The 27,950-nt window shown below is 42.4% G+C and overlaps 1 protein-coding gene across 1 annotated transcript; it reads right to left on the minus strand.

The window, feature by feature from the left end:
- On the minus strand, positions 1–27,950 carry CKAP2L (cytoskeleton associated protein 2 like). Its single transcript, XM_056127288.1, has 9 exons — positions 27,896–27,950; positions 24,364–24,430; positions 20,875–20,926; positions 17,139–18,352; positions 15,067–15,274; positions 6,206–6,361; positions 4,715–4,778; positions 2,337–2,526; positions 1–226 (listed from the first exon to the last, which is right to left on the minus strand). Exons 1-9 carry the CDS (start codon positions 27,924–27,926, stop codon positions 1–3), a joined length of 2,208 nt encoding a protein of 735 aa, XP_055983263.1. The 5' UTR covers positions 27,927–27,950.

Here is a 27,950-nt window from a genome sequence, read left to right on the forward strand (position 1 = left end):
TTATGATTCAAGCATCTGAAACCCTAATGTTACAGGCAAGGCCTCGTTTCTACGGAATATGAAATACTCTGTGTCTTCCACTTCTAGGAGGTCATCGAGTGACGAAACCACCACATCGTGTTCCTTCAGCATATCTGGGTACTGGGACAGTACTCTCTCGATCCTTGCTGAGCGCCGCACAGGAGTGATGAGTTTTGTGTCCTGCACTTCTGGCATTCCATTTATTCTGGGGGAAAGCGAGAGTTGCACTCAAAACTTTACATTTTCTTTTGTAATAGCGACTTATTTTAGTCTTATACCTTCTTTTGGAATTTTACTTATTATTTTTTTCTTTCCTTTTGGTTTTTGGGCCACACCTAGCAATGCTCAGAGGTTACTCCTGGCTCTGCACTCCGAAATTACTCTTGACGGTACATGGTGGATTGTATGGGATGCCAGAGATGGAACTTGGATCAACTGCATGCAAGGCTTACTCATTGTACTAGCTCTCCGGCCCCTTATTTTTTCTTATCCCCTAATGAAACATGATGGATGGAACCAAGGAGGTTGACATAAAACACACATTTAGACGAGCTCTTGTTCTTGTGTAACTTCCCCCGACTGTCAGATGGTGCAAGAATAGGGATTGATTAAAATAAAGCTAAAGTGTGGTTTTTATTTGAAACCAATTACTTGGCAGTTGGTGTTTGTTTAGTCCATAAATTTCTTCAAGAGAACGGCCAGGTTTTGGGGAAACTGGGCCTAACCCCAAATAGGGATGGACCGAAGCAGTCTTAGCTACGATTCTTAGCTTCGAGTTAGTGCACCTTCTGGGTAGTATGGTTGGAGACAGAAGTCATGATTCTTTCTGGCTTTGACATGATTTATTTTAAAAACTATCTCGGGTTGGGGCTGGAGCGATAGCACAGTTGGTAAGGTGTTTGCCTTGCACGCGATCAACCTGGGTTCGATTCCCAGCATGGTCCCCCGAGCACCACCAGGAGTAATTCCTGAGTGCAGAGCCAGGAGCAACGCCTGTGCATTGCCGTGTATGATCCAAAAAGCAAAAAATAAATAAAATTCCTCTCCCCTCAATGCTTTAAAAAAAAAAAAACAAAACTATCTTGGGTTGAAAATCACTGGCTTGGAGGTTGGGGAGCTAGTAAGGCAGTCAGGACAGTTGCCTTGCACGTGGCTGGCCTGAGTTTGACCCCTAGCACCCTATGGTCCCCTGAGCCCACCAAGAATGATTCCTTGGATCAGGTCAAGCAGTAAGCCCCCAGCACCTTCAAGTGAGGCCCCAAACCCAAACAAACAAAAAAACCCCAACCTTCAAAACCAAAAATGAAAACCATTGGCTTCCCTCATTCAGAACAGGGGAAACTGTACATATCTTGGCCTTTTCATGTAACACTGAGCTATACATTAAAACACCAATGACCACATAAAGCATAAACAAAGTAAAACTGGAGGCCAGTTTGCTCAAAGTTCTTAGAATAAACTTCGGAGTCATCCAGAGATGGTTTTCAGATCCACAGCTTGCTTTCATCCATCCCTGGGCTGACTGAGGTGGGGGAATGACTAAGAGTTTGGGACTGGGAATTACTGATTTGTGCTAGGGACTCCATCACTAAATACTAAAATAAAGAATAATGGCCCTGGGATTTTTGTTGGCATTCTCTCTTTTTTGGATTGTGAACAAAATGCTGATATTACATTCATGTAGAAAACGCTACCAAGAGCCTGACACCATTGCTTAAAGGAGTCTGGATTCTTCCTTATCTTTCTTAAAAGTATACCTGTTAAAAACCAAGTACCAAAGTCCTTCCTTTGATATTATGAACAGTGTGTAGTTAGTCTCTGCCTCCCTGTTCCCACAGGCCTATGTCCTGCTCCTAACATGCCCACAACAGCTGTGGCAGTGGCTTCTGCCTGGCACTTTGCTGACCCCCCCTCCCCTCGACCCCCTTCCAAACTGTCCCAACCTGTGCCTGGGCTGGCTGGAAAGATGTGGAGTAGGCGAATGCAGGAATAATGAAGCACAGAAGCAGGACCAATTCCAGAAGGGAGGAGATGGATCCGTCCCAAGACCCCTCTGGGTTCTGGAAGCAGCTTAGGTTTTGGCTAGGGGAGTGGAGGGGATGAAAAAAGTGGGTCTTTCCCTGGGTCAGGCATCCTAACCTTCCACCCACCCTCCGCTCCTCTTCCAGGCCAAAGGTGGATTAGTTTGCCTGGTCCTCATACACAGTGGTAGGTACTATGGCCTATTGGTACCCTGAGTCTGGGCAGGAGATAGGGAGGACTGGACTAGAGACTGAGCGGCGATGGCCAAACCTGCCTTAAAGTCTGTTGCTCACCTGGGGACTGAAGCAACCTGTAATTTAATACCAGTGTGACCGTTGGGTTCTGCCTTCATTATCTGGGGTGTTGCTAAAACCTCTTCCCTCCTTTTGGGAGAAAGACAAGACCTTCCACACGCCACCTTCTCGGTCAGTTCTTCTATTGATGTTATATTTGTTTCTGCTACTGAATTATCATCGGTAAGTGCTGTGAATACAAAGGGAAGAAGGAAAGTAAGGTTTAGCAATTTAATACTGAAACTAAACACCAATAAACTGAAAAACTCACTCTTACTAGTACTATAGAGAGTGATTTCTTAGTGACTCTCATGCATACCATATTCTAAATGAACTGACAGATTTCAATGGGAAATCATAGCTTTTTCTGCTAAGTTAAAGCCATGTTTTCTCTGTATCAGGTCATCCTACTTACCAGCCCCCATGACCTCCTTTGGACCTACTTAACTGCTTGCAGACTAAGTCCTAGTTACATATTCAACATGTTTAACAAAGCTGCACTTTTTAAATTCACTCTCCAAAGAGCACCCTTAGAAGCTAATCATTGGCCTAACCCTTACACATTATCTTGGTTCAGTTTTCTTGCTGTATTAGCCACAAATGACCACATTGTGGAGAGCTGTGAAGAAATCACTTGTCAATACAATTTGCATGACATCCCGGTCAGCACAATGAGATGAGAGAAAGGAAATAGACTAAATCAGGCAGACACTAAAGTTGGAGGCAGACACCCCCTGCAAGAAAGCTCAATGAAGGCCCCCAAATGATAAAGACAAGACTTTTTGTTGTCGTTGGTGTTCTTGGGGTTTTGTTTTGTTTTGTCATAGCAGGCAATTTTCAGGGATTAGTCCTGGCTCTGAGCTCAGGAACTGCTCCTTGCTGGGCTTGGGAGACCTATGGGGTGACAGGGATTGAAGCCCAGTTGGTCACTTCCAAGGCAAGTGCCCTGCCTTCTGTACTATTGCCCAGGCCATAAAACATAGACTCTTATATCCTCTTTTCATCCCCCTAGGAACACTGCTATATATAATTAACAAACATCTGAACCATAGCATCTCTCCTAGTAAGGGTACTACTAGTTATGTCTACTGTGTGATCTTATTCATTCCCAAAGGAAAATGGCTTAGCTCAATACCACATGACTTGAGTATTCCTCAAAATTAAAACTAGTCTTTAGAGGGGCCAGAACAATAGTATAGTGGGTAGGGCATTTGCCTTGCATGTGGCCAACCTGGGTTCAATTCCCAGCATCCTATATGGTCCCCTAAGTACCACCAGGAGTTATTCCTGAGTGCAGAGTCAGGAGTAACCACTGAGCATTGCCAGGTATGGTTTAAAAACAAACAAAAAACCCAGAACAAAACAAAGACCCCCAACAATTCCCCCTCCTCCACCACCACCACCACCACCACCAAAAAAAATACTCTTATGAGGGAAAAAAAAAATCACTTTTTTTTTCTTTTTGGGTCACACCCAGCGATGCAGAGGGGTTACTCCTGGCTCTGCACTCAGGAATTACCCTTGGTGGTGCTCGGGGGACCATACGGGATGCTGGGAATCGAATCCAGGTTGACCACATGCAAGGCAAATGCCCTACCCACTGTGCTATTGCCCCAGCCCCTATCACTTTCTTAAGATCACAAAAATCACACATTTTACTCTCTGGAGGTAGCTTTTTTCCCCTTTCATTAATGTTATAAGCAATTACAATACACTACTCACTAAATTATTTTATTTTTTATTTTATTTGGCTTTTGGATCACATAGGGCAGTGTTCAGGGCTCATTCCTACAGGGTTGGGGAACCATATGGGATGCCGGGGATGGAACCCAGGTCAGCTGTGTGCAAGGCAAGTGCCGTATCCGCACTGTACTATTGCTCCGGTCCCTACTCACTGAATTTAAACCTAGTAGTTTTCACTGAAGAGCCTCTACAATTTCTTATCATTGACAGCAATGGTCAACACAGAGTGAAAAAATTTCTGAGATGGCTATTTTAAAACCATGGCACAAATGTGGATATAAGAGCGAGGTTGGGTTTACCATGATTAAATATATGAATAAACAGACATTTTCCTCTCTGCCTCAGTCTCTTCTGGGATTTCAGAGAACAAGACTAGGCTGCTCTAGGCTTCTGGGGTGAGAACCTGTGTTCCAAGTCATGCAGAACAGTAACTTATAACTAGTGAGAAAACTGACCATGATGATGACCGAGACAGCAGTGGAAGCCAAGAGAGGGGAGGCATTTTGGGGGGACTTGTCAGCTAAACCATTCTGGGGGGAGCTTGGCATTGCAGCTAAACCAACTTCCTCTCCATCTTACACTGGGTTTTACTTGTGTGGCTGCAGGGAGTGCATGTAAATATAAAATACTAGTACCTTTTGTGGGTTCGTTTGGGTTCTGTAAAATCTTCAAAACAAATTCTCGCAGCTCTTGTATTGGCTAGAAGGCAAGAAAACAGAAAGCATTAAAAAACGTTCAACGGGAAAAAGAATGCAATATAAGCATGCTCTCTGAATTACAGAAGTAAATACGAAAAATAATCATTTTGCTGCAGGAACAGGAAATAGGAGGGGAGGGAAGCAGAGATTTAGTAAATGAGCCTCATCAAACTATCTGACCTGGTTTTAAACTATGTGCATACACAAGTTTGATCTGAACGACCATGAACATAGGATGCCAAAGAAAGTGAATGTTTAAGGGAGAAGAATTATAAAATATTTTGAAGCAGACTTAGGTAAAAAATGTTATGTAGGGACCAGAGTGATAGTATAGAGGGAAGGGCATTTGCCTTGCACACAGCTGATCTGAGTTTGATCCCTGAGTGTAGAGGCAGGAGTAATTCCTGAGCACTGCCAGGTGCAGCTCAAGAATCAAAACACACACACACACACGCAAAAGTTATATAGACTATGTTTTTAGTAAAAATTAGAAGCCAGTTCAGACAACAGATCTGAGTTACTAATTTATGGATCTTGATGTGTTGAGTTCTATATGGTAAGGCATAATTTTATAAGTATTGGACAGATGTTATACATTTCCATGCTATTACACCCCATATGTGCATATTTCTATATTGAGCATTAATTGAACATATTTAATGAAGAGTGATTCTGTGGGTCTACTCTTATACTTTGTATGACAGAAGTTTTTTTTCTCTTCCAAGCAGTGATCAGTGGGTCTAGTACTGGTCCTTCTATTCTTGGCTAACCTAGCCAGATTAAACATTTAAGGGCCCTGTGGTGCCCGAGGACCACCTGGCTCACTCCAGCCGTGCTCAGGGGCCTCAAGGGTCACACCTGGCAGTGCCCAGGAGTCTCCAGGGTGATATCTGGCAATGATCAAGGGATCATATGGTTGTAGGGATTGAACCTGATTGGGCACCGCAAGGCATACACTTTAGCCCCGAAATTATCTATCTCCTTGGTACTGAAAAAAAAAATGTATCTTTTGGGAGGCCTCAGAAACAATGATTGGTCAAGAGTCACACCTAGTAATACTTGGCTAACTGAGCTAACAGTTCAGTGCTTAAGCTCAGTGACGAGACCACTGCTTGGGGCCACAAGAGCTAAACCCTGAAGTGTTCAGAGATCTCAAGAGTGATCCCTGGATGTACCTGGGGAGGGGGGGCATACAGAACCAGAGGTTGAACCTGGGGTACAAGGTATTGAGTTCCCACCCTGGTCTCTGTAAAAAGAATTCTAAAGAAAATGTTCATAAAGTACTTTATATACTTTATGAATGTCATTTTGATAAATGAATGGGAAGTCAAACTTTATATTAAAGACTGGCCACAACTGCAAAAAACCCCAGAGAACTCACATGAAAGAGAATTTTTAAGAAATTACTCACTCAAGAAAAATACTCACCATTGCCCCACTTTTAATGGCTTCTTCGTACAATCCAATAACATCAAATGTCCCCTTACTTGCCATCAACTTTGCCTTACAGATCCAGAATTTAGCAAATTTTTCAGCCTCAGGAATACTAGATAGTATGGTAAACAGTTCATTAGAAAGTATCCCCTGGGGGGAAAAAAATACCCAGAATTAATTACAACCATCTCAGTGTTACTCTCATATCTTCTGTTATTTGCAACAGTTTTTTTTTTAGATATCCATCTGATCTATATATTTTTTAAATGTTAAAAAAATCCCAATAAGCATGATGTTTATGGACAATAAGCATATTTCAATAAGTTTTGATACTGATAACTACATTTTAAGAATGGCATGACGGGCTGAAAAGATAATACAGGAGTTAAAGTGCTTGCCTTGCATGTGACCAACCCAGGTTATATCCTTAGAGCAGCATTAAGGCCCTCTCAGCATTCTCAGGAGTTATACTGAAGTATCAGGGAGCCAGGAGCAATCCCTGAGCACAGCCAAGCATGGCCCCCAAATCAAAATAAATAAATACATTATATAAACCCAAACAGTCAAATATGTTTATTATAGGTGAAGAAAAAACATAAGCTCCTTATGTTTTATGTGATATAAGGCCAACAAAAAAAACCGTGATCAAGATTCATCTATTTCATTCACTACTAGTGGAAGCACTGAATTAATGATTAGAATTTCCCGAGTCTAGCAGAGAAATAGGAAGGCTGGCACAGGGATGTATATGCGTGTGTTGCAGATCTGTGCAAATGTACAAAAAAAGGGTTAAATCTCACAAAAGGAGTTTTCAAAAAACTTAATAGGTTTAGTCCCCTCCAAGCTTGTGCCCAGAGCAGGGAAGTAACTTGGATCTCGAATAATATTAGAAAACACAGGTATTATGCCCAGGAAACCACAAACTGGAATACTCACTCAGCTAACTACCAATGGGGGAGGCATAATCAAAACACGCTGGGGTTTGGGAAAAACACTACATTAGGCATAGAACTTGGCAATCAGAAGAATGGACACTGGAATAAATAGTTGAAGAAACCAACGGTGACACATTTCACAAATAAAATGACAACATGACAGAGTGAAAAAAAGAATACTGTTTCTATGAAACCAGAGGGAGCTGTTCTGAAACAGGATGAACAGAAGAAGGGCAGAGCAGAGGCTTGAACACTGCCAAGGAATCAACAAGTGAGCTGAAAACTTGCTGTGGAATTCTCCAAGAACCAGAGTTTAAGGGAAGAAAGGAGGAGTATGGACCTGAGCTCCCTCAGTTCTATGATTCAAGAATCCCAATATTTACCCAAGAGAATTCTTAGAATGCAAAACAAAAAGAAACCAAGTTGAACATTCAGCCAAAGTGGCTGTAGAACATTTCCAAGAACAGAACAATGATGGTTAGATGGAAAAGTCCTCAGAGCCAAGCAGGATAAATGGGAAAGTAATCATACCCCAAACACCCAAGGATCAAATGAAAATTTAAAACACTTCCAGAGAGGGGAGAAGAGTATTAGTTACAGGAGAATGAGAACTAGATTGATAGGAGTCTTTACTAGATTGACAACTCCAGGGGTGAGGAATAAAATCAAAACATAACTTAAAAATTTCCAGGGGGAACAACTTGAATTTAGAAATTTTCCTCAGTCAAATGTGATTCCAGCATGAGGGTGGAACCAGGACATTTTATAAACACAAGCACTCAGGAATTCACCGTTCAAAAATATTAAGTTGCTAGTGAATGAATCAGCTTTAGAACACAAATGAAAGGAAGACTTGAAACAAAAGTAACTCTAAGAAAATCATACTTTGCAGACAGTTTGACCAAATACTTTCCAGATAATTTTGTGATCTTAATTTATAAGATGCTTTTAAATTTTTATTTGTTTTTGGGCCGCAACTGGTGGTACTCAGATTTACTCTTAGCTCTGTGCTCAGGGAGCTGGGGGTACCCATAATGGAGTGCCGGGGAGAAAACCCAAATTGGCCACATGCAAGGCAAGCATTGTAACCGCTTGTAATCTCTCTAGCCTCATAAGCTGCTTTTTTAAAAAGGAATTTCTTAAAAAAAGCAACTGATCAGGGTCTGGAGAGATAGTAAGGGACAAGGTGCTTGCTCTGCATGTGGTCAATTCTGGTTTGATCCCCACACCACATTATGACTCCCTGAGCACCACCATGAGTGATCCCTGAGCACAGGGTCAGGAGTAAGCCCTGAGCACTGCCAGGTGTGGCCCAAATGCAAACATAGAAAAGAAACTGGATCAAAGACAGAAATAAGGAAGAAAAAAAAAATAGTTCATGTGTGCCAAATTATAAAATGAAATGGTAGACACACGAGCAATTACAATAAATGTGTACAGGCTGCATGTGTACAGACAAAGTTATCAAGTCCAGGTCACGAATCTTGATGTATCTCAACATTGAAAAGTAGAAATTAAAAGTTGATACATGGAGTACTATGCAGCTGTTAGAAAAGATGAAGTCATGAAATTCATATACAAGTGGTACTACATGGGAAGTATCATGCTAAGCGAAATGAGTCAGAAAGAAAGGGACAGACATAGAAAGATTGTATTCATCTGGGGAACATAAAGTAACAAAATGGGAGACTAACACCCAAGAATAGCCAAGATAAGTACCAGGAGGATTAGATGCTTGATGAGAGTAGACTATAGACCAAACATGATTGCCACTCAATGTCTCTTTTGCAAACCACAGCACTCAAAAGGAGAGAGATAACAAAAGGGAATGCCCTGCCACAGAGGTAGGGTGCGATGAGGGGATGGGGGGTGGGAGGGATACTGGGACCCGTGGTGGTGGAGAATGGGCACTGGTGGAGGGATGGGTACTCAACTTGATCATTGTATAACTGAAACCCAAGCACAAAAATTTGTAAGTCTACAACTGTACCTCATGGTGTTTCGCTAAGAAAAATTTAAGGGAAAAAAATTAAAAAAAAAGTTGATAGAAGTACTAGAACTAGAAATTAAAAGTTGACAAAAGAGGGGCTGGAGAGATAGAACAGTGGGTAGGGCATTGGCCTTGCACGCGCAGACCCAAGTTTGAATCCCAGCATCCCATTTGATCCTGAGCACCGCCAGGAGTAATTCCTGAGTGCAAAGCCAGGAGTAACCCCTGTGCATTGCTGGGTATGACCCAAAAAGCACAAAATAAAATAAAATAAAAGTTGATAAAAGAGAAGTAATCAACCACTAATCCCAGAGCCAGCGAGTGACTGGCAAACCTGTAGAGCAAAGCACACAGAAGGCACATTCACCAACCACAACGCAATCTAGATAAAAATCAGTATATTTCCCACCCCCAATGTCCCCACTTTCCTTCCAGCCACCCTCCCCTCGCTCTCTGGAGATTTTCCTCTCTTTCTCACTCTCTCTTTCTCTCCCTCCTCCCTTTTGGGCATTAAATTAAAAAAAAATTAGCACAATGAGAGGAAAAACAGCAAGTGACACATGTGGAAGTTAAACGAGATTTTTCGAAGATGACTTTTGGCTTAAAAGAGAATTCAATCAGGAGACCCAGGGAACAGCTGGTTGGTAAGAGTATGTAGACAGGAGTCCGAGTTCAGTCCCTGGCACTGCCCCACACACATCCCATGCCATCCTGGAGGCACCAAGACCAACTAAGCGTGGCAGCCCCCAGAGTGCAAACCCCTGCCACACACACATATATATCCCGCAAAGTATTTAAAGCGTCTAAAATGGAAATGCCAAACAATTTAGAAAAGAACACAACTGAATATGTTAGTCCTTGTTTCTGTGGCCCCTGAGCTCCAAACACACCCACCCGTTCTCCTCTGCCCTGGGTCCTCTGGGATTCTGCAAATCCCTTCCTGCCAGTGTGCAGCAGCTTCCTGCTGGGCTCTGCCAAGATGGGGCGGTCGCTTGAGGGAGACTGTTGGGCTGGAGAAAATAGGGGACAGTTCCTCTTTATGATCTGCTTCCTCACCTCTGCTGCAAGAGGCCTTCGTGGGCAGTAGTAGTGGGTCCTTGTCTCTCACTTTTACTGGCCTTGACTGATCCCACCCTGTGGGTGCCTTCAGAGGCACGAGCACCAGTGCGAGGGTAGCAGCACGATCTCAGGCATGAGGCCCTAGCCCTGCAGGGTCCGTAGGATCTGGGGGGGAGCCCTTCTGAGACGGTGTTTCACTTCCACCAGAGTTGGTCTCTCTGGCGTCTGGGTTCTGCTAACCCCAACCCATTTCCCCAGACCTCTAGCAAGATCCTGGCCTCCATCTCACTGCTGTCAGCCCCGAGTATAGCACGTGGCACCTGCCTACCTTTCCCTGGAGGATCCAGATCCTTTTCCAATTTCTCGTGCTGCAATGTGTCTGAGAATCAGAAATGCCCGATCTTAAAGATTTATTTATTTTTGCGTCACACCCGGCAATGCACAGGGGTTACTCCTGACTCTACACTCAGGAATTACTCCTGGCGGTGCTCAGGGGACCATATGGGATGCTGGGAATCAAACCCGGGTTGGCCACATGCAAGGCAAACGCCCTACCCGTTGTGCTATCACTCCAGCCCCTTAAAGATTTATTTTTGGTTGAGTTCAGCGATCACCCCTGACAGACTCAATTGGACATATGGGGAATTGGACTTGGGTTGGCTGTGTGCAAGGCAAGTGCTCTACCTGCTGTACTATCGTCCAGCCCTGTGCCTGGGAGCTTTTGTGCCCTGCCTGGGGCCGTCATTCAACAGCAGGATACATGCGCCTCAAGGGATGCCCTGAAACCTATGCCCCACAGTCTCCAGAGGCCCCCGGGCAAAAGTTATCCTCCACAGACTTTGCTTGATATCACGTGCTGTTTGGCTGACCCATCCTGCCCCCATGACCTTCTCCTCTCCAGTTCTCCCTGGAAGCCTCTTCTGAATAAAGATCCTTTTTGAGCCCCTTATATTGTTCTGTATCTATGTTTTTCAGTTGAATGCTTAGATCATTGATACTATCTTGATTTTCTTCTCCTCCCCCCCTTACTTTGGGGGGGTATATGTGGGGTGAGGGTCACACCCAGTGGGACTTAGGGATTGCCCCTGACAGTTCTTAGGTGACCATTTGGGATGTAGGGGACAAAAAGGCCGGACAGCTTGTTTTCCTGACTTCCCTCTCTCACAAGTAAAGAGCATTACCCAATCACGCTGAAGTATACAATCAAACCTAAATAAGAGGTAAATTTACGACATTAACTATATCTTTAAGAAAGTAAAGGACTGGGGATGAAACAATAGCATAGTGGGTAGGAGGTTTGATTTGCATGTGGCCCACCCGGGTTCAATCACCAGCATCCCATATGGTTTCCTGAGCACCGCCAGGAGTAATTCCTGAGTGCAGAGCCAGGAATGACTCCAGAGCATTGCTGGGTGTGACCCCAAATGTCCAAAAAAATTAATTAAAAGAAAAAAGAAAGTAAACGATTTCCCATCATGTGGCATTGAGTTTGGCACTCACTAATGTTGTATATATATGCTTGTCCTCTAGATTAATAGAGGTTAAAAACATATAACAATTAATCATCACAAATTGACTTTCATTGATTTATTTTCTAATAATTCTATTTGCCATTTTTTGGGGGGAACCAAATAATATAAATTTGTTCTATGCCTACCAAGAAGTAAAAAATAAAAAAAAGCCTGTTTATGAAGGGAAGATACGATGATTACTGCAATAAGATTCAAGTGCAAAATAAAATTTAATACAATATGCTTTGGATGCCAGAGTTGGATACTTAGGTATACAAATGAGAATAGGTAGTATCCTATATTGTACTAAATGATTTGAATTTCCTTCTTTAGAGACTTATTATAATCATATATCAATTAATCACTACAAATTGACTTTTGTTGGTTATCTTCTGAAAATTTCACTTGCCATTTCTTTAAGTTTTGTTGGCACAAGAAATATGAAATAAATTTGTTAAATGTCTGCTAAGGGGGCAGGCTGGGGGATGGCAGGGACCCTGGGGACCCTGGTGGTAGGATTGTTGTTGCAACATTATATGCCTGAAAAAATTCTATTATGAACAACTGTGTAAGTCAGTGTCTAGATTAAAAATAAATAAATATTTTAAAACATATAGGGGAGGGAGAGAGGAGGGGACTGGAGAGATAGCACAGTGGGTAAGGCACTTGCCTTGCATGCAGCCTTCCTGGGTTCCATCCCCAGCATCCCATATGGTCCCCCAAGAGCTATCAGGAGTTATTCCTAAGCACCACCTGGTGTGACCCCCAACCACACCCCCCAAATAAACTAAAAAAAAAAAAAGAAAATAAAGACAGGCATCAATGATCTAAGCATTCAATTGACAAACATAGATACAGAACAATATAAAAATAGATCCAGATATTGATATAAGAAAAAAATACATAAAACTAAAAAAAAACAGTCTTTGAAGGAAGACAAAAATCTTTAGAAAGTCTGACTTACAACACACAAAAACTATTGCATTCCATATGCAAGTAATGAATTAGTAGAGAAAGAGACCAAAGAGTTTATTCCACTCAAAATAGTCTCCCAAAACATCAAGTACCTATGAATCAAGTTAATGAAAGATGTGAGAGACCTATACCATTAAAACTACAAGTCACTTATGAAAGAGATAAAAGAAGGTTTCAGGAAATGGAAAAACATTCCATGTTCATAGATCGGAAGAATCAGTACCGTCAAAATGACCAACCTATGAAAACATAGACCCTAGAGGCCTTGTTACTCATTATTCAGCTGTCCCTTTCCTCTCTGGGTGACACAGTGAACCTTGAGAAGCCAAACTCACATAGAAATCAGCATATTTCTTTGCCAATGAACGTGATTGTGTCACTGCTTAGCAAACCACCTGTGGATACTGACATAGAACAGAGAGCTGAAGTCACTGAGAGTCGAACTAATGAGTTTCATCACCTTTCCAGCCTGGCAGATAACATTATGAGAGATGCTGAGCTACTGTTTCTATTATTCTCACTGGTAACCATTATCAAACAACATTCACAGGTCCCTGACTACAGAGCCAGAAGTAAACTAGCTGAGCACAGCTGGGTGTAGCCCCCTCCAAAAGCAAAGACAAAACAAAACAAACAGCACTCTCAGGGAAGATGATCTGTAAGCTACAGATGCTATCACATGCAAATAAAATCAGTCCCTCAAAGAACCCATCTCACAGTCAATTATCCTCTTGCTGTCAAACAGTATTGTGATTTTTGTTTTTTCATTAAATCACCATTCATTTTCCTGCTATTGCTGATGGCTCGGAGGGCGCAGGAACAAATAAATGTTGTATGATTAAAAAAATAAAAAAGACCAACCTACCTAAATTATTATATGGATTCAGTGCCATTCCCATTCAAATTCTGATGGCATTCTTTGAGGACTTATATAGTCAATAATAAAGTTTGTATGGAATCATAAACACCCTAAAATGACTAAAGTCATACTGAGAAATAAGATAATGGGAGGTATCTCATCACCTAACTTGAAACTGTATTATAAAGCAATAGTGATCAAAACAGCATGGTCCTGGGATAGGAAAGCCTTCTGACCAATGGGTTAGAACTGTTACCACAGAGACAAATTCCCACATCTACAGTCAAGTAAATTTTGACAAAGGAGTTGAGTAAATGAAGTCGAGTAAAGATAGCCTCTTCAACAAATGCTGCTGGGAAAATCACTCATTAAAAAATGGAACTGGATCCATATCTCACACCTTACACAAAAGCAATTAACAGCAGATCGACAAACTTGAGATGAGATCAGAACCCACACACAGTGCTGGAGACTGGAACCAGGAACATTTCTCTGAACTGATTATCCAAATAATTTTACGTATTAACATATTTAACTATCAAGGACTTGCCTAATGATTAAAACGTTACCTCTCTCCTATCTTTATCTGGAGAACCAATACATATTTTAAGTGCCATTTATAGCTACTGAGTGTTTAGGATAATCCATCTTTACATATGACCTTGACTTTTTCTTTTAAAGAATTTAAAAAAATTTTTTTTTATTAGTGAAATACCATGGGGTACAGTTGTAGACTAACAAATTTTTGTGCTTGGGTTTCAGTTATACAATAATTGACTACCCATCCCTCCACCAGTGCCCATTTTCCACCACCACTAATCCCAGTATCCCTCCCACACCCCATCCCCCCATCCCACCTTGCCTTTGTGACAAGGCATTCCCTGTTGTTTTCTCTGTCCTTTTGGGTGCTGTGGCTTGCAAAAGAGGCATTGAGTGGCAATCATATTTGGTCTAGAGTCTACTTTCGGCATGTATCTCCCATCCTGGGAGGATCCTCCCAACACCCTTTATTTGATCCTCCCTTCTCTATCTGAGCTGCCTTTCCCCCTAGCGTGTGCGGCTGGCCTCCAAGCCATGGAGTAAACCTCCTGATACTTATCTTGGCTATTCTTGGGTGTCAGTCTCCTATTTTGTTACTTTATGTTCCCCATGACCTTGACTTTTGAACTCAGTTTCATATCCAAATGTCAAGTGTTTAATTCTTTGGACCTTGATCCATGAAGAAGGCAAAGTTCCTTTTGGATCACTCTGGAGCTAGACTAGTTTCTTAACCTTTCTGTGCCCCAGTTTCATGTACTAAGTGGACCTAGTAATAGCTGTTATGATGTTAATAATATGGTATCATATGAAAAAAGTGCTTAGCAGAATGCCTGGCAAGTAAGAATTATTTTTAAAGTGTGTTATTATTTTTCCTGTTATTCTTTCACATAGGGACCAAATTTCTACTTAAAGATGATCTCTTCTATAATGTATTGGAGAAAATGCTCAACAACGTACACAACTTTAAGTGCTTATCCCCAACTTACTCTTTCAATGAGCTGCAAACATTCTGTCAGGGTGTTGTTGATTTTATTGGATAGTTCAAGCTGTTCTTTCTTTTCTTCCTCTTCCTTTTCCATGCTCTTCCAGAATGAAATATTCATTTTCTCAATAACTTTTCTTTTTGTTTTAATTTCCATGGGAGGTCGTTTGTAGGTTTTCCCCTTAGATTTCTGCCATTCTTCGAGCTGTTTCCTGTTATGCAATGAAAAGGGAAAAAGAAATATGTGTGTATACAAATATATATACATATACATGTATATATGTATATATATACATGTATATGTATATATATATATATATATATATATATATACACACACAGAGGAGAGCCCGGCAAGCTACTGAGAGTATCCCGGCCGCACAGCAGAGCCTGGCAAGCTCCCTGTGGCATATTCGGTATGCCAAAAACAGTAACAAGAAGTCTCACAATGGAGACATTACTATGCCCGCTCAAGCAGATCAATGAACAACTGGAGGACAGTGCTACAATCTACAGTGCTATATATAAATAAGTATAGTAAAGTCAAGTTTCTAAAACATACAATATGCATTGATTATCAATAAACACCTTCAACTATGCAGTCAGGAGAATGAAATGAAGAACAGTTGACAAGCAGTAGCTGCCTGCTCCTTCAGAATCAGATGCCAGGGGGGGTTACTGGGCTCATAATGGGCAGCTCCCAGGGCACTCGCTCCTTTACATCACAAGGGGTCTTCATCATCTTTCTTTGAAAACGTTCATTTCCCCTGTAAGCTACCTGACATGACACAGGCCTTCCGAAGAGATTCCCCCACCACTGATCCGGAAGTGAAAAACTTTTCACTGGAAGTTTTTCAGTTAGATTTTGGTTAGTTTTCAGTTAGATTTGGCCCACAAAACTACATTCTTCCCTGAGGAGGGGGTTCTTTCTCCAATTTCTGAGGCTGCGCCTGGTCACACATGATCAAACAAGATCAATAATTTCAGGGGGAATCTTATTTTAAGGGACAGGTCTCTAGTGGTGCTAAGTCCTAATCTTTGCTTCACATCCTCTACTCCTAATTCTAAGAAGCTGACAGTTGCTTTTTGTGTGTGTATGTGGGGGGGGGGGCGGGGAGGAGGGGGAAAGATTTGATCTTACTTGGTGGTACTCAAAAGCTATTTCTGGCTCTGTGCTCAGGAGTGACCCCTGGTACCGGTGCTAGGAGGCTCATATGTGGTACCAGGAAATCAAAATGGGGTCAGTAGGATAGAAGGCAAGCACATTAATCCCTGTACCATCTCTCCTGCCCCTTAGTTTACTTCCCCAAACGGGACCAGTTTAGAGTCATGATGCTTCCTGTGTTTTCTTCTCCGTTAACTTTTCTAGATTAGCCATTGCTCTGCTTGAGAAGGGACTATTATCTCCCTGATTCGTAATCATGTAAACTTTTGAGCTATGTAGGACACTCCAGGTTCTGCTACCAATGCTGGGTCTTTGACTGCTATTTGATTCCTGTAGGACACTTCTTAAATAAGTAATTTACATGCTGACTTATTTCTTCCTTGATACTTATACCTCAATTTTCTTTTTTAAATTTTTAAAAATTTTTTAAAATTTTTATTAGTGAAACACCATGAGGTACAGTTGTTCAATTTTCTTAAAAAATTTTTTTTCAAGCATACAGGAAATTATGGCAGTTTAAACATGTGTACATAACCACCCAGCATATACACCATCTTACTATGGTATTATAAGCTTTGAATTTTCCTTTCTTTTAAAATAAAAGAGTCTAAGCTCAAAAATGACATAGGAGCCATTATTTATGGCTTATTTACTGACCTATATCCTTGACCTTTTGTGATAGTAAATTTATCTCTTTTTTTTTCTCTTTTTGGGTCACACCCAGTGATGCACAGGGGTTACTCCTGGCTTTCCACTCAGGAATCACTCCTGGAGGTACTTGGGGGGACCATATGGGATGCTGGGGATTGAACCCAGATCGGCCACGTGCAAGGTAAAAGCCCTGCCCACTGTGCTATCACTCCAGCCCCTATTTCATTATTTTAAATTGCAAAATTTTGGAAATGAAGTACCTGCGCATCTCTGCTGCAGTGTTCTTATTATCTGCATTCGTTCTGGTCCCTTCTGGAACTCTCCTGGCCTTTAAGGCTGTGCCTTCTACTTGAGTTTTGGGAACTGTCCTGCTCAGAAAACGGTTCTGGGGAAGAGCCCTTTGCAACCTGGAATCCACAGTCCGCACTTTTGGTTGACAGCTGGTATGGCATTTATTCCCATTAATTCCACTCATGCGAAGGCTTGGTGTGCTTGGAACAACTGGATTAAAGTTGACAACCGCCAAATTAGGCCTCTGGCTGAAAGCTTTTGACTTTTGCAGTGCACATGATGTCTGAGGTCTAGAACAGGGTTGAGTGGACTTGTGGTCTTGCTTAATATTTGCATATCTGTTGCAATATTCTCCCTGAAGCACATTGGGGCATGTCCTGGGCTTGGAATTTTTTGCTTTCTCTTTAGTAATAGTGTGTAGCTGAAACTTAGTTTCATTTGCTTTTTTATATTTATCCCTACTAGCCTTTATATCTGTGACCGCTGATTTCCTTGTTGCTTGACTCCTGCTTGAAGCCTGGGCAAAGGCAGAGGAAGCTGTCTTTAGGGCTTTTCCTCCTGGCCTTGCAAGTTCTGCTTCTCTAGAGAGTTGCTGTGACTTTCCCGGTAGATTCCTTTTGTGAAACTGTTTATTAGCTTGGTCCTTCAGAGGAGCACTCTTCACTGAGCGTTTGCCCAAGTTTTGTTTAGGAGCTACACTGCTCTTGGTTGGATTATGCGAGTGAATCTTTGGTTTACTTATGGTCAATAATTCACCGTGGAGCTTCCTCTCAGAATCTGATAAAGCACAGGGCAAGTTCTCTTTGTTTGTCTCTTTCAGAAAGTTGTCCCAGGATTCATTTTCCACGTGCGTATTGTCTCTAGAGACTATACATTTAGCATCCCCTTGATCTGTTTTCTGCTGCCTTGTAGTTTTTAGTCCCTCTGTATTAAGTGACAGTTCTGCGCCTGTGGATGATCCAGCTTCATGTTGCTGTTGACAGCTGTCTGAAGGCTCACAGTTTGAGTTAGAAGAAACACAAGCTGAAGTCAGCCTTTTGTCTGGAAGTTTTGGTGGCTCTGATTTTGGCTTCTGGGGTCCTGGGATATTGGCAGGTCTGGACTGAAGTTTAGCGCTGATAGGCCTTTGGACTTTGACAGGCAAAGCAAGATGGCTCGTAAGATCCTTTTTGGGTCTAAGAGTCTAGAAAGACAAAGAAAAATGTATAAACAAAAACACACAACAATATCTTATTTTGGGGTTTTGTTTTGTTTTTGGTCACACACAGGGATGGTGAGGTTTGGGACCAAACCCAAGTTTTCCTGCACAAAGCATAAACTCGGTCTGTAGAATTACCTTGCTGGCCCCCCTCACCATTCTTAAAATAATAAAAATAACTGTTTTAAAATAAGTTAGAAAAAACTTGAATTTTCATTGAAGAAAGCTGTATGTTCACAAACAGAACAAATAATGTTGGGAATCCAACCAACATTTTTTGGCTGGGTGGAGGGAGGCAGGGTGGTGGTGGTGTGTGTGGGGGGATTCCAGGATCAAATCCAGGGCCTCAAAAATGTAAGGCGAGTGCCCAGCTACTCAACTATATCCCTGAACCCAAACTGATTATTCCTACAACTTCAATACTTCAATTCTGGTATGAAATTTTCCAAATTTGTGTTATGTTTCGTTCCTTTTTTTTCTTTAAATGCAAGAAAACGCCAAACCTGGGATTAAAATTTGCACTTCAGAAAATTTCCATAGAAATTAAAAGCATAAAATTTAGTGGGTTTGAGTATATTCAACAAGAGTGGTACCTGGTAACCAATGCCTCTACCTGGTTTTATGAATATTTTTATTACCCCAGAAGGAATTATGCACTTGTTATGCAATTACCCCTCATTTCCTTCTCTCCACATATCCTAAGCATGTAAGTACTAATCTTATTACTACTAATCTACACCAATCTACTTTCTTCACCTAAAGACTAGTCTATTCTGGTCAGTACATATACATGGAATTATGCCATATATGGTCTTTGAATCTGGCTTCTCTCAGCACAGTTTTCAAGGCCTATCCACAATGTATCTATCAGAACTTCATTATTTTAATTAGTAAACTTTATTTCTAAGAGCATTTTTAGGCTTATAGCAAAATTGAATGGGGAGTTCAGCAAGTTCCATATACTCTGTTCCTACACTCACATTTCATTACTTTTTAACCACATTTAGTTACCTATTCATTAACTTAAGGACACCTGAGCTGTTTTCACTTGTTACTTGTTTTTTCCTAAATACTTTTTATTTTGCTGTTTCCCCCATTTTGGGGTCATAATTCACTTCCCAACTTCACTTTTTTTTTTTTTTTGGTAAGTTTTTGGGCCACATTTGGTGGTGCTTCAGAATTAATTTACTCCTGGCTCTACACTAAAGGACCACTTCTCACAGAGGCTCGGGGACCATATGGGATGCCGGGGATCATACCAGGCTGGATGTGTGTAATGCAAGCCCCCTAAAATAGCCATTGTACTAAAGCTCTGCATCCCCCGTCCCAGCTTCATTCCTATCTTCATTATTGTGTTAGCAGATAAAGCATCCCCTCATTTCTAGGATGGCATACGGAAATAAGTGTTGTCAACTTCTAAAGGTTCTATGAACTCTAAAAGCTGAACTTCTAGTGGATTCTCTCTTTAACTCTTGCATAAAGTCTGGTTTAACCTGCATGAAGCAGAAGTCTAAGCCAATGATTCTCAACTCTGCATCATCAGGCACTGATTGTGCCTTATGTATTTTCTATCCTCTAGTGTCTAATGAGGCCACGTGTAGGCATATAACATATAGTTTATATATGACATATACATGCCTATGTATAGGTCTGTGTTCAGTGACTAGTCATTAACATTTTTTTATAATTGACACAGATAGCTCACCATGGGAAATGTTATTTCAGCTATTGGTTAGAACTTAGTTAAAACTATGGCTTTAAAAATTGAAGGTGGAATTTTCACTGACTTGTAAAACTGCAAATGAGAAACTTGCACTGCTTTCAGAAGGGCTAATTTCTCCCACTCAGCCTTCAGTGTGTTAGACTCCTTTACAATTTTTTCACAATTTGTTAAACAAACAATTAGGAAGCATATTCTTATTAAATAACTTGCAAGACTCAACATGGGTATTCTTTTTTAATGAGCTAATTGAGTTATTTAACAGCAGCAAACCAAAGTGGATGAAACTACAAATTCTTTGTTTTGTCACTTAACAGCTATGTGACCTTAGGAAGTTACTTAACTTTTCCAACTCAGTTCCCTCTTCTGTAAAATGGGTTACTAGTAAGTATCTATGAAACTACAAATTCTTTGTTTTGTCACTTAAAAGCTATGTGACCTTAGGAAGTTACTTAACTTTTCCAACTCAGTTCCCTCTTCTGTAAAATGGGTTACTAGTAAGTATCTACCTCATAAAGTTAGAAGAAAACAATGTGTTAATTAATGCCTAGCACATAGTAAGTATTCAACTAAAAAGGACCAAAGAACACCTAAGGATTACTTTTTAAAATTCAAAATCTAAACTGCAGTATTATGTACTTTCAAAAAAAAATTCCCTTTTAGACTAAACTGTCCTTATATTTATAAGAAATATCATTGCTCTACATGTTCTTTAGGCTATTATTGTGATTAATTTCATTACAAATAATTTGAATGGGTATTTCTACAAGGAGTAACTGCTACTTACGGATTTAGAATGCGGAGGATTTGGGCAATTATTCTTTGCTTTTAGATAAGGCCTATAAAAGACAAAATAAGATTAATTCCTAGTACAGAAAGAGAAACAAGACAAGTGACTAAATTTATTAAGCTTAGAATTTTATTTATTGGGGCTGGAGCTATAGCACAGTAGGTAGGGCGTTTGCCTTGCATGCAGCCAACATGGCCGACCCAGGTTCGATTCCCAGCATCCCACATGGTCTCCCGAGCACCGCCAGGAGTAATTCCTGAGTACATGAGCCAGGAGTAACCCTTGAGCATCGCCGGGTGTGACCCAAAAAGAAAAAAAAAAAAAGAAGAATTTTATTTATTGATTTAGGCTTTTTCTAGTCACACCTGATGATGCTCAAGGGTTACTCCTGGTTCTGAACTCAGAAATTACTCCTAGAGATGTTCAGGGGACCGTATGGAATGCCAGGGATTGAACCCGGTCTGCTGTGTGTAAAGCAAATGCCCTACCTGCAGTACCATCACTTCAGCCCCAAGCTTAGAATTTTAAATTGTTAGAATTATTGAATAATAGCACTGTAGTCCTGTTGTTCATCGATTTGCTCAAGTGGGCACCAGTAACGTCTCCACTGTGAGACTTGCTGTTACTATTTTTGGCAAATCGAACACAGCATGGGGAGCTTGCCAGGCTTTGCTGTGCCAGCGGGATACTCTCGGTAGCTTGCTGGGCTCTCTGAGAGGAATGGAGGAATTGAACCTGGGTCGGCTGCGTGCAAGGCAAAGGCCCTACCCCCTGTGCTATCGCTCCATCCCATTGAATAAAATAATTTAAATTATATCTGAAAAAAGTTTCTTATATTACCTAATTCCATTATTTTACTCCTTCGAGATTGAACCAAGAGTTTCCACATACTAAGTATATGAAAACACCTTACCCACTGTACTACCTCGACAGACCCTTAAAATGCTTCTTTAAAAAATTTTCTCCAAACCAGAGAGATAGTAGGTTACCTACCTTGCATATGGACAACCCAGTTTAAATCCCTGTACACCAGGAGTTCCACCTTGAGTGATCCCTGAGTATCAGAAGTTATCCCTAAATGCAGAGCCGGGAGTAAAGCCTGAGCAAGAGAGGTATGGCCCAAAAAAAAGCACTGTAGCACTGTCCTCCCGTTGTTCATCAATTTGCTCCAGCGGACACCAGTAACATCTCATTTTGTGAGACTTGTTACTATGTTTGGCATATTGAATACCTCACGGGTAGCTTGCCAGGCTCTGCTGTGGGGGCGGGAAACTCTCGGTAGTTCTCTGGGCTCTCGAGAGGGGTGGAGGAATCGAACCCAGGTCGGCCGCATGCAAGGCAAAAGCCCTACCCGCTATGCTGCAAAACCAAAAAACTTTTTTGCTTTAAGTCTCTTCTAATAAGCAATTTTATAGGAGGGGAAGGTGATCAAACCAACATTAGGAGTACAAATGAAACCTAATAAATCTGACAGAAAACGTGAAAAAGAATAGGAAAGTGGGACTGGAGAGATATACAGTGGGTAGGGCGCTTGCCTTCCAAGTGGCGACCTGAGTTTTATCTCCAGTATCTGTCCGATATGGGCACCTGGGCACCGCCAGAGTAGTTCCTAAGTGCAGAGCCAGGAGTAATCCCCAAGCATTGCTGGGTAAGGTCTCAAAACAAACAAACAAAATTCCTGGTACTTATCTCGGCCACTCCTGGGTGGATTAGTGGATTAGGAATTTTGCTCCAGGATTTGGAGGCCAGCCACACGTGCTAGGGGAAAAGGAAGCTCAGATAGAGAAGGGAGCACCAAATAAAGGGTGTTGGGAGGACCCTCCAGGATGGGAGAAGCATGCTGAAAGTAGACTATAGACCAAACATGATTGCCACTCAATGCCTCTCTTGCAAACCACAGGATCCAAAAGGAGAGAGAGAGAACAAAAGGGAATGCCCTGCCACAGAGGCAGGGTGGGATGGGGGGATGGGGGGTGGTGGGAGGGATACTGGGACCTGTGGTGGTGGAGGATGGGCGCTGGTGGAGGGATGAGTACTTGATCATTGTATAACTGAAACCCAAGCACAAAAATTTGTAAGTCTATAACTGTACCTCATGGTGTTTCACTAATAAAAAAACAAAAACAAAAAACAAACAAAAAACAAAAACAGAAAAAAACAAGAAAAGAGGAGAAATACAGGGTTCAATTCCAAGGATCGTTAAGGATTGTTACCTTATCCAGCAATTAACACAGCAGCAGAAGGGAAGGAAGAGAATAAAATAAATCAAAAAAAATTTTAAAAGTTAAAAAAAATGATTATGAGATTATTTATTTATTTTTAAAAATTTTAAAAATTTTTAATTTTTTTTTTTATCAGTGAGACACCATAAGGTACAGTTGTAGACTTACAAATTTTGTACTTGGGTTTCAAACATACAATGATCAAATACCTGTCTCTCCACCAGTGCCCATTTCCCACCACCACGGATCCCAGGATCCTTCCCACCCTCCCATCCTCCTCCTGCCTCTGTGACAGGGCATTCCCCTCTGTTCTCTGATTATGAGATTATTAAGAGATGTTAATAATAATGCAAGCCTTGGAGGGGAAAGAATCTCTGTCTTGAGTAACTGATATATTACTGATTAAATCCATATCTGATCAATACAGAAAATTAAGTCTATTTAATCAAGAAAGTTAGAATCAAAACCAACATTAAAAGAAACTAAAAGGGAAAAAAGCTAATTTTGTAAAAAAGTAGTTTTCAAATAAAAGTTTAACAACCCAGGTAGGGAGAAAAAAATGTAATGCTAAATGAATGGAACAAATAACAGTAAGAAGGTGGTGAGATACTGACAGAAGATGTTGGTGAAGATACTTTTTTTTTTTCTTTTTGGGTCACACCCGGCAATGCTCAGGGGTCACTCCTGGCTCTGCATTCAGGAGTTACCCCTGGTGGTGCTCAGGGGACCATATGGGATGCTGGGAATCGAACCCAGGTCAGCCATGTGCAAGGCAAATGCCCTACTCGATGAGCTATTGCTCCAGCCCATCCAGTGAAGATATTCTGTCCCCAAATGAGGAGGGAAATAACCAATAAGCACGGAGCGACTGGAGGAGGACTAAACCAAAACTGGCTTCCTGCTTCCCAAAGAAGCACTACCAACAAAACTACAGAGCAAAATAGAAAGAATAACTACAATCAGGGTGACACAGCTCCTCTGGCAAATGGTGCCTTCATGGGAATTACTTTCTTAGAAGAACAGGAAACAGATAAAAACTCTAGCATGGCAGAGAATACTGCAGCTCCTCCCCTTTCCTCCCTTGGAGACTGACAATAATAACGCAACTGTCTCTGTCTTGTATGAAGGCCCTTCTCCAACCACAATAGACTCACAGTGCAATCGGAGCAGATGATAAGCAAATGAGCAATGCGCTGAAGAGGCTTGGAAAGCTCTTAGGAACCAGGGCAACAAAACGAGGCCTAAGTGTGGGAGACAAACTCACTTGTCATTGTGGCATTTCAGTTTCCCCTTGGCTGCTAGATACTCCTGGAGTTTTCTTTGCCGTTCTTCTGCAAAAGAGGAAAGCAAGCAACAATGGAATTTCAGCTCGAGACTAGAGACTTTAACCAATTCAGTTACTATTCTAAATGACATTCTAAATGACAACCCATTTCTGTAATCATTTTATAAGCCACCTCAGCAACATCATATTTTTCTCCCCTATATTAAGCTCTTTGTACTCCTACTTTCTTTAACCCTGACAACCACCCCAGGACGTATTTCAGTCTGAAATTTAAGCAGAAGGAATATGCCCCCAGTCAGCTCAGAATCTAAAACCAGGTTCATCTAGCCCCTGAGTCCTACCTGTTAAGTCCTGCTTCTTAGGTACAGCCTATTATGCTCCACATGAAGAAGTTTGTTTGGTTTTGGTTTTTGGGACACACTCAGCTGTGCTCAGGGCTTACTCCTGGTTCTGAGCTCAGGGATAACTCCTGGTGGGGCTGGGGGGAGGGGGGTGATCATATGGGATGCCAAGGATTGTACCCAGGCCAGCCACATGCAAGGCAATTGCCCTACCCGGTGCTAAACACCACCATTGAGGCCCCTGAATGGAGAAATGATTGCTGGTCCACTTGACCAGGTGAGCCAGACCTATGGTATTCTTGTAGGAATGATTTTTTTTTCTTTTTGGGTCACATCCAGCGATGCTCAGGGGTTACTCCTAGCTCATGCACACCTAGTGGTGTGGCAGTGCTTGGGGTACCGATAGGATGCTGGGAATTGAACCCGGGTCAGCCACGTGCAAGGCAAACGCCCTACCCACTGTGCTATTGCCCCAGCCCTTAGAAATGATGGTTTTTATCCACAAAAATCACGTATGATTTCTTCGGGACTGAGGACAAATGAGACCAGGTTAGGGGTTCAAGGCAAACATATATTTATGTATATAGTGTTTGCCACTATATACACGATGTTTCCAAGGCATTTGTCAGGGGATGAAAAGTTGGTATTCCATTGAAACACTGGAGATAAAATACAAAACAACAACAGCAACAAGAACAGCAACACAAACAAAACAAAAGAAGTGGCAAAATCTAGATGCTATAGAGAGGAACAAAGAAAAAAATTATTGAAATTCACAGGAAGAATCTGTGGAGGAACAGCTGGTTGAAAAAGGCCAAAATCCACCAACCAAAAAAAAACAAAACAAAAAAAACAAAACAAAAAACAAAATCCACCAGCCAGAGTCACATGTCCTTCTCTTCCAGAATGGAGCATAACATGACACTCGCCATACCCACGCCGCCGGACTCCACACCAGGTTGTTTCATTTGGGGCGCCCTGGAGCAGGGTAGGTGAGACCCCCTTCCTGCCCCAAGGGACCCAGCCCTGGCAGCCGAAAACCTCCAGAACTCAACCACCACCATGCTCATGGCCGCTCTCCACACTCTCTGGCGAGCCTCACCCACAAGTGAACCTATTCCTGGACCACACAGCTGAATCTGTGGCTGCACAACACCTCAACCACACACCACTATACTCCAAGAGTACCGCACCACATTTGATGGGGTTCAAAGTAGGGGCCAATCATACTTAGAGGAAATATTTTTTTCTACAGCTAAGTACACAATGCTCAACCTTTAACAACATGTTAGTTATCTCTTGTAGAAGTGCTTAATGACCCCTGGTTGACATACCACAACAATCTTCACAGTCTTTCCTATAAGAAAACTTTTTTGTAACTGCATTTTAAGCAGTTTCTCAAAACAAAAACAATACAAAATATATTATTTTAATTCTACTTTTGGGCAGGGGTTGGGGTTCGGGATGGAAACATCTGAAATATGGTGATGGGAAGGTGGAATAGTGGTGGGATTGGTGTTTGAATATCAAATGTAATAAAATATTGTGAACTACCTCCGCCCCTCTCCGAGTGCCCCGCAAGCTACTGAGATTATCTCGCCTGCTCGGTAAAGCCTGGAAAGCTCCCCGTGGTGTATTCGATATGCCAAACACAGTAACAATTGTCACAATGGAGACGTTACTGGGCCCTTTCGAGCAAATCGATGAACAACGGGAGGACAGTGACAGTGACTTTATTTAAAAAAAAAATTAAAAAAGAAAAAGGCTAAAATCAAAGGTTAAAAAACTATAGGGGTGCAAACATTATCTTTTTTTTTCTTTTAATTTTTGTGCCACACCCAGCGGTATTCAGGACTTACCCCCTGGCTCTGCACTCAGAAATCACTCCTGCTGGTGTTCTGGGAACATATATATGGGTGCCGGAGATTGAACCTAGGCTGGTCGCATGCAAGGTAAGCGCCCTACCTGCTTACTATCACTCCTGCCCATCAAATACTTTTTTTCCCTTTTCCTTACTTTTGGGGACACGTTGTCAACTCTCAGGGCTTACTCCTGGCTCTGCACTCAGAAATTACTCCTGGCATATGGGGTCCCAGGGGTCGAACCCGGCTTGGCTGGGTTCAAAGTGAATGCCCTCCCGCTGTCCTACCTCTTGGGCCCTTCTGGAACACTATTCTTAACCTTATTTTCTTCTTACTTTTTTGGTCATCCCCCATGACGCTCAAAGCTTGCTCCTGGCTCTGAATTTCAGGATCAATTCTGGTGGGATTGGGGAGGGGGGAGTGGGTGGGATATGGGATGCCGGAGATGGAACCTGGGTTGTCACGTCCAAGGCAAACGCCCTACAGGCTGTACTGTCGCAGAAGCTCATCTTATGCAAAATAGTGTCCGACTAGTGTCCTAGGGTCCGACTCCAATGCACCCCTAGGAGCCGGCATACTGAAGTACGTTTTATGAACGTGCCAGCGGTGCAGACCCAAGAGATGCTGGTGACTGAGATGGTTGGAACCTAAGCTCCGAGCCTTCCAGCAAGTGAGCAAACCTTGAGATTGGCGTGTCTGAAGGGTCCGGCCGCCCTGCCCATCCTTAAAGACTGTCCCGTGAAGGGCCTAGGATGACGTCAAAGACTTTGCAGACCAGAGGCAGGAATTACGAAACGACAATGCACGGTGCTGTCAGAGGTACCCGAGCAGAAATGCTTTGAAAGGCGGGCCAAGGGCACATCTAAAGAAGTCAGGGACCCCAGGACCCTGGGCCCTCCGGGCCGACTTAACCCGCAAACTCCCGGGGAAAAGCACGGGTCTTTGGCGACCCCCGCATCCGACAGCTGTCCCGGCGCGGGCAGGACGCGCCGGGACTCGGCCTTGGAGCCACGTCGAGGCTGGATCCCCGAAAAGCGCGATCGAGCTGCATCATCCCGCAAAAAAAAAAAAATAAAAAGTGCTGCGAGTCTCCCAGAAAAGACCACCCCCGAGGTGTCAGGCCCCGCAGACAGCCGCGCCCTGGGCACCCCCGCCCGGACTTGGGCCCCAGATCGCGGGCGTGGCTCGCCGAACTCGGGGCTCCCGGGATTGGAAACCGTCCGGCCTGGGGGGCATGGAAGTCTTCCCGATTCCCAAATCGTGCCCCCGCCGACTGCACGAGACGGGGCCCACCCAGCGCCAACTCACCCGCAGCGGCGGAGGCCCTCGGCCGCACCATGGCGCCTCAACGACAGTTTTTTTT

This window comes from Sorex fumeus, unplaced genomic scaffold, assembly GCF_029834395.1.
Source record: "Sorex fumeus unplaced genomic scaffold, SorFum_2.1 ptg000006l, whole genome shotgun sequence".
In the NCBI taxonomy this organism is placed as follows: domain Eukaryota; kingdom Metazoa; phylum Chordata; class Mammalia; order Eulipotyphla; family Soricidae; genus Sorex; species Sorex fumeus.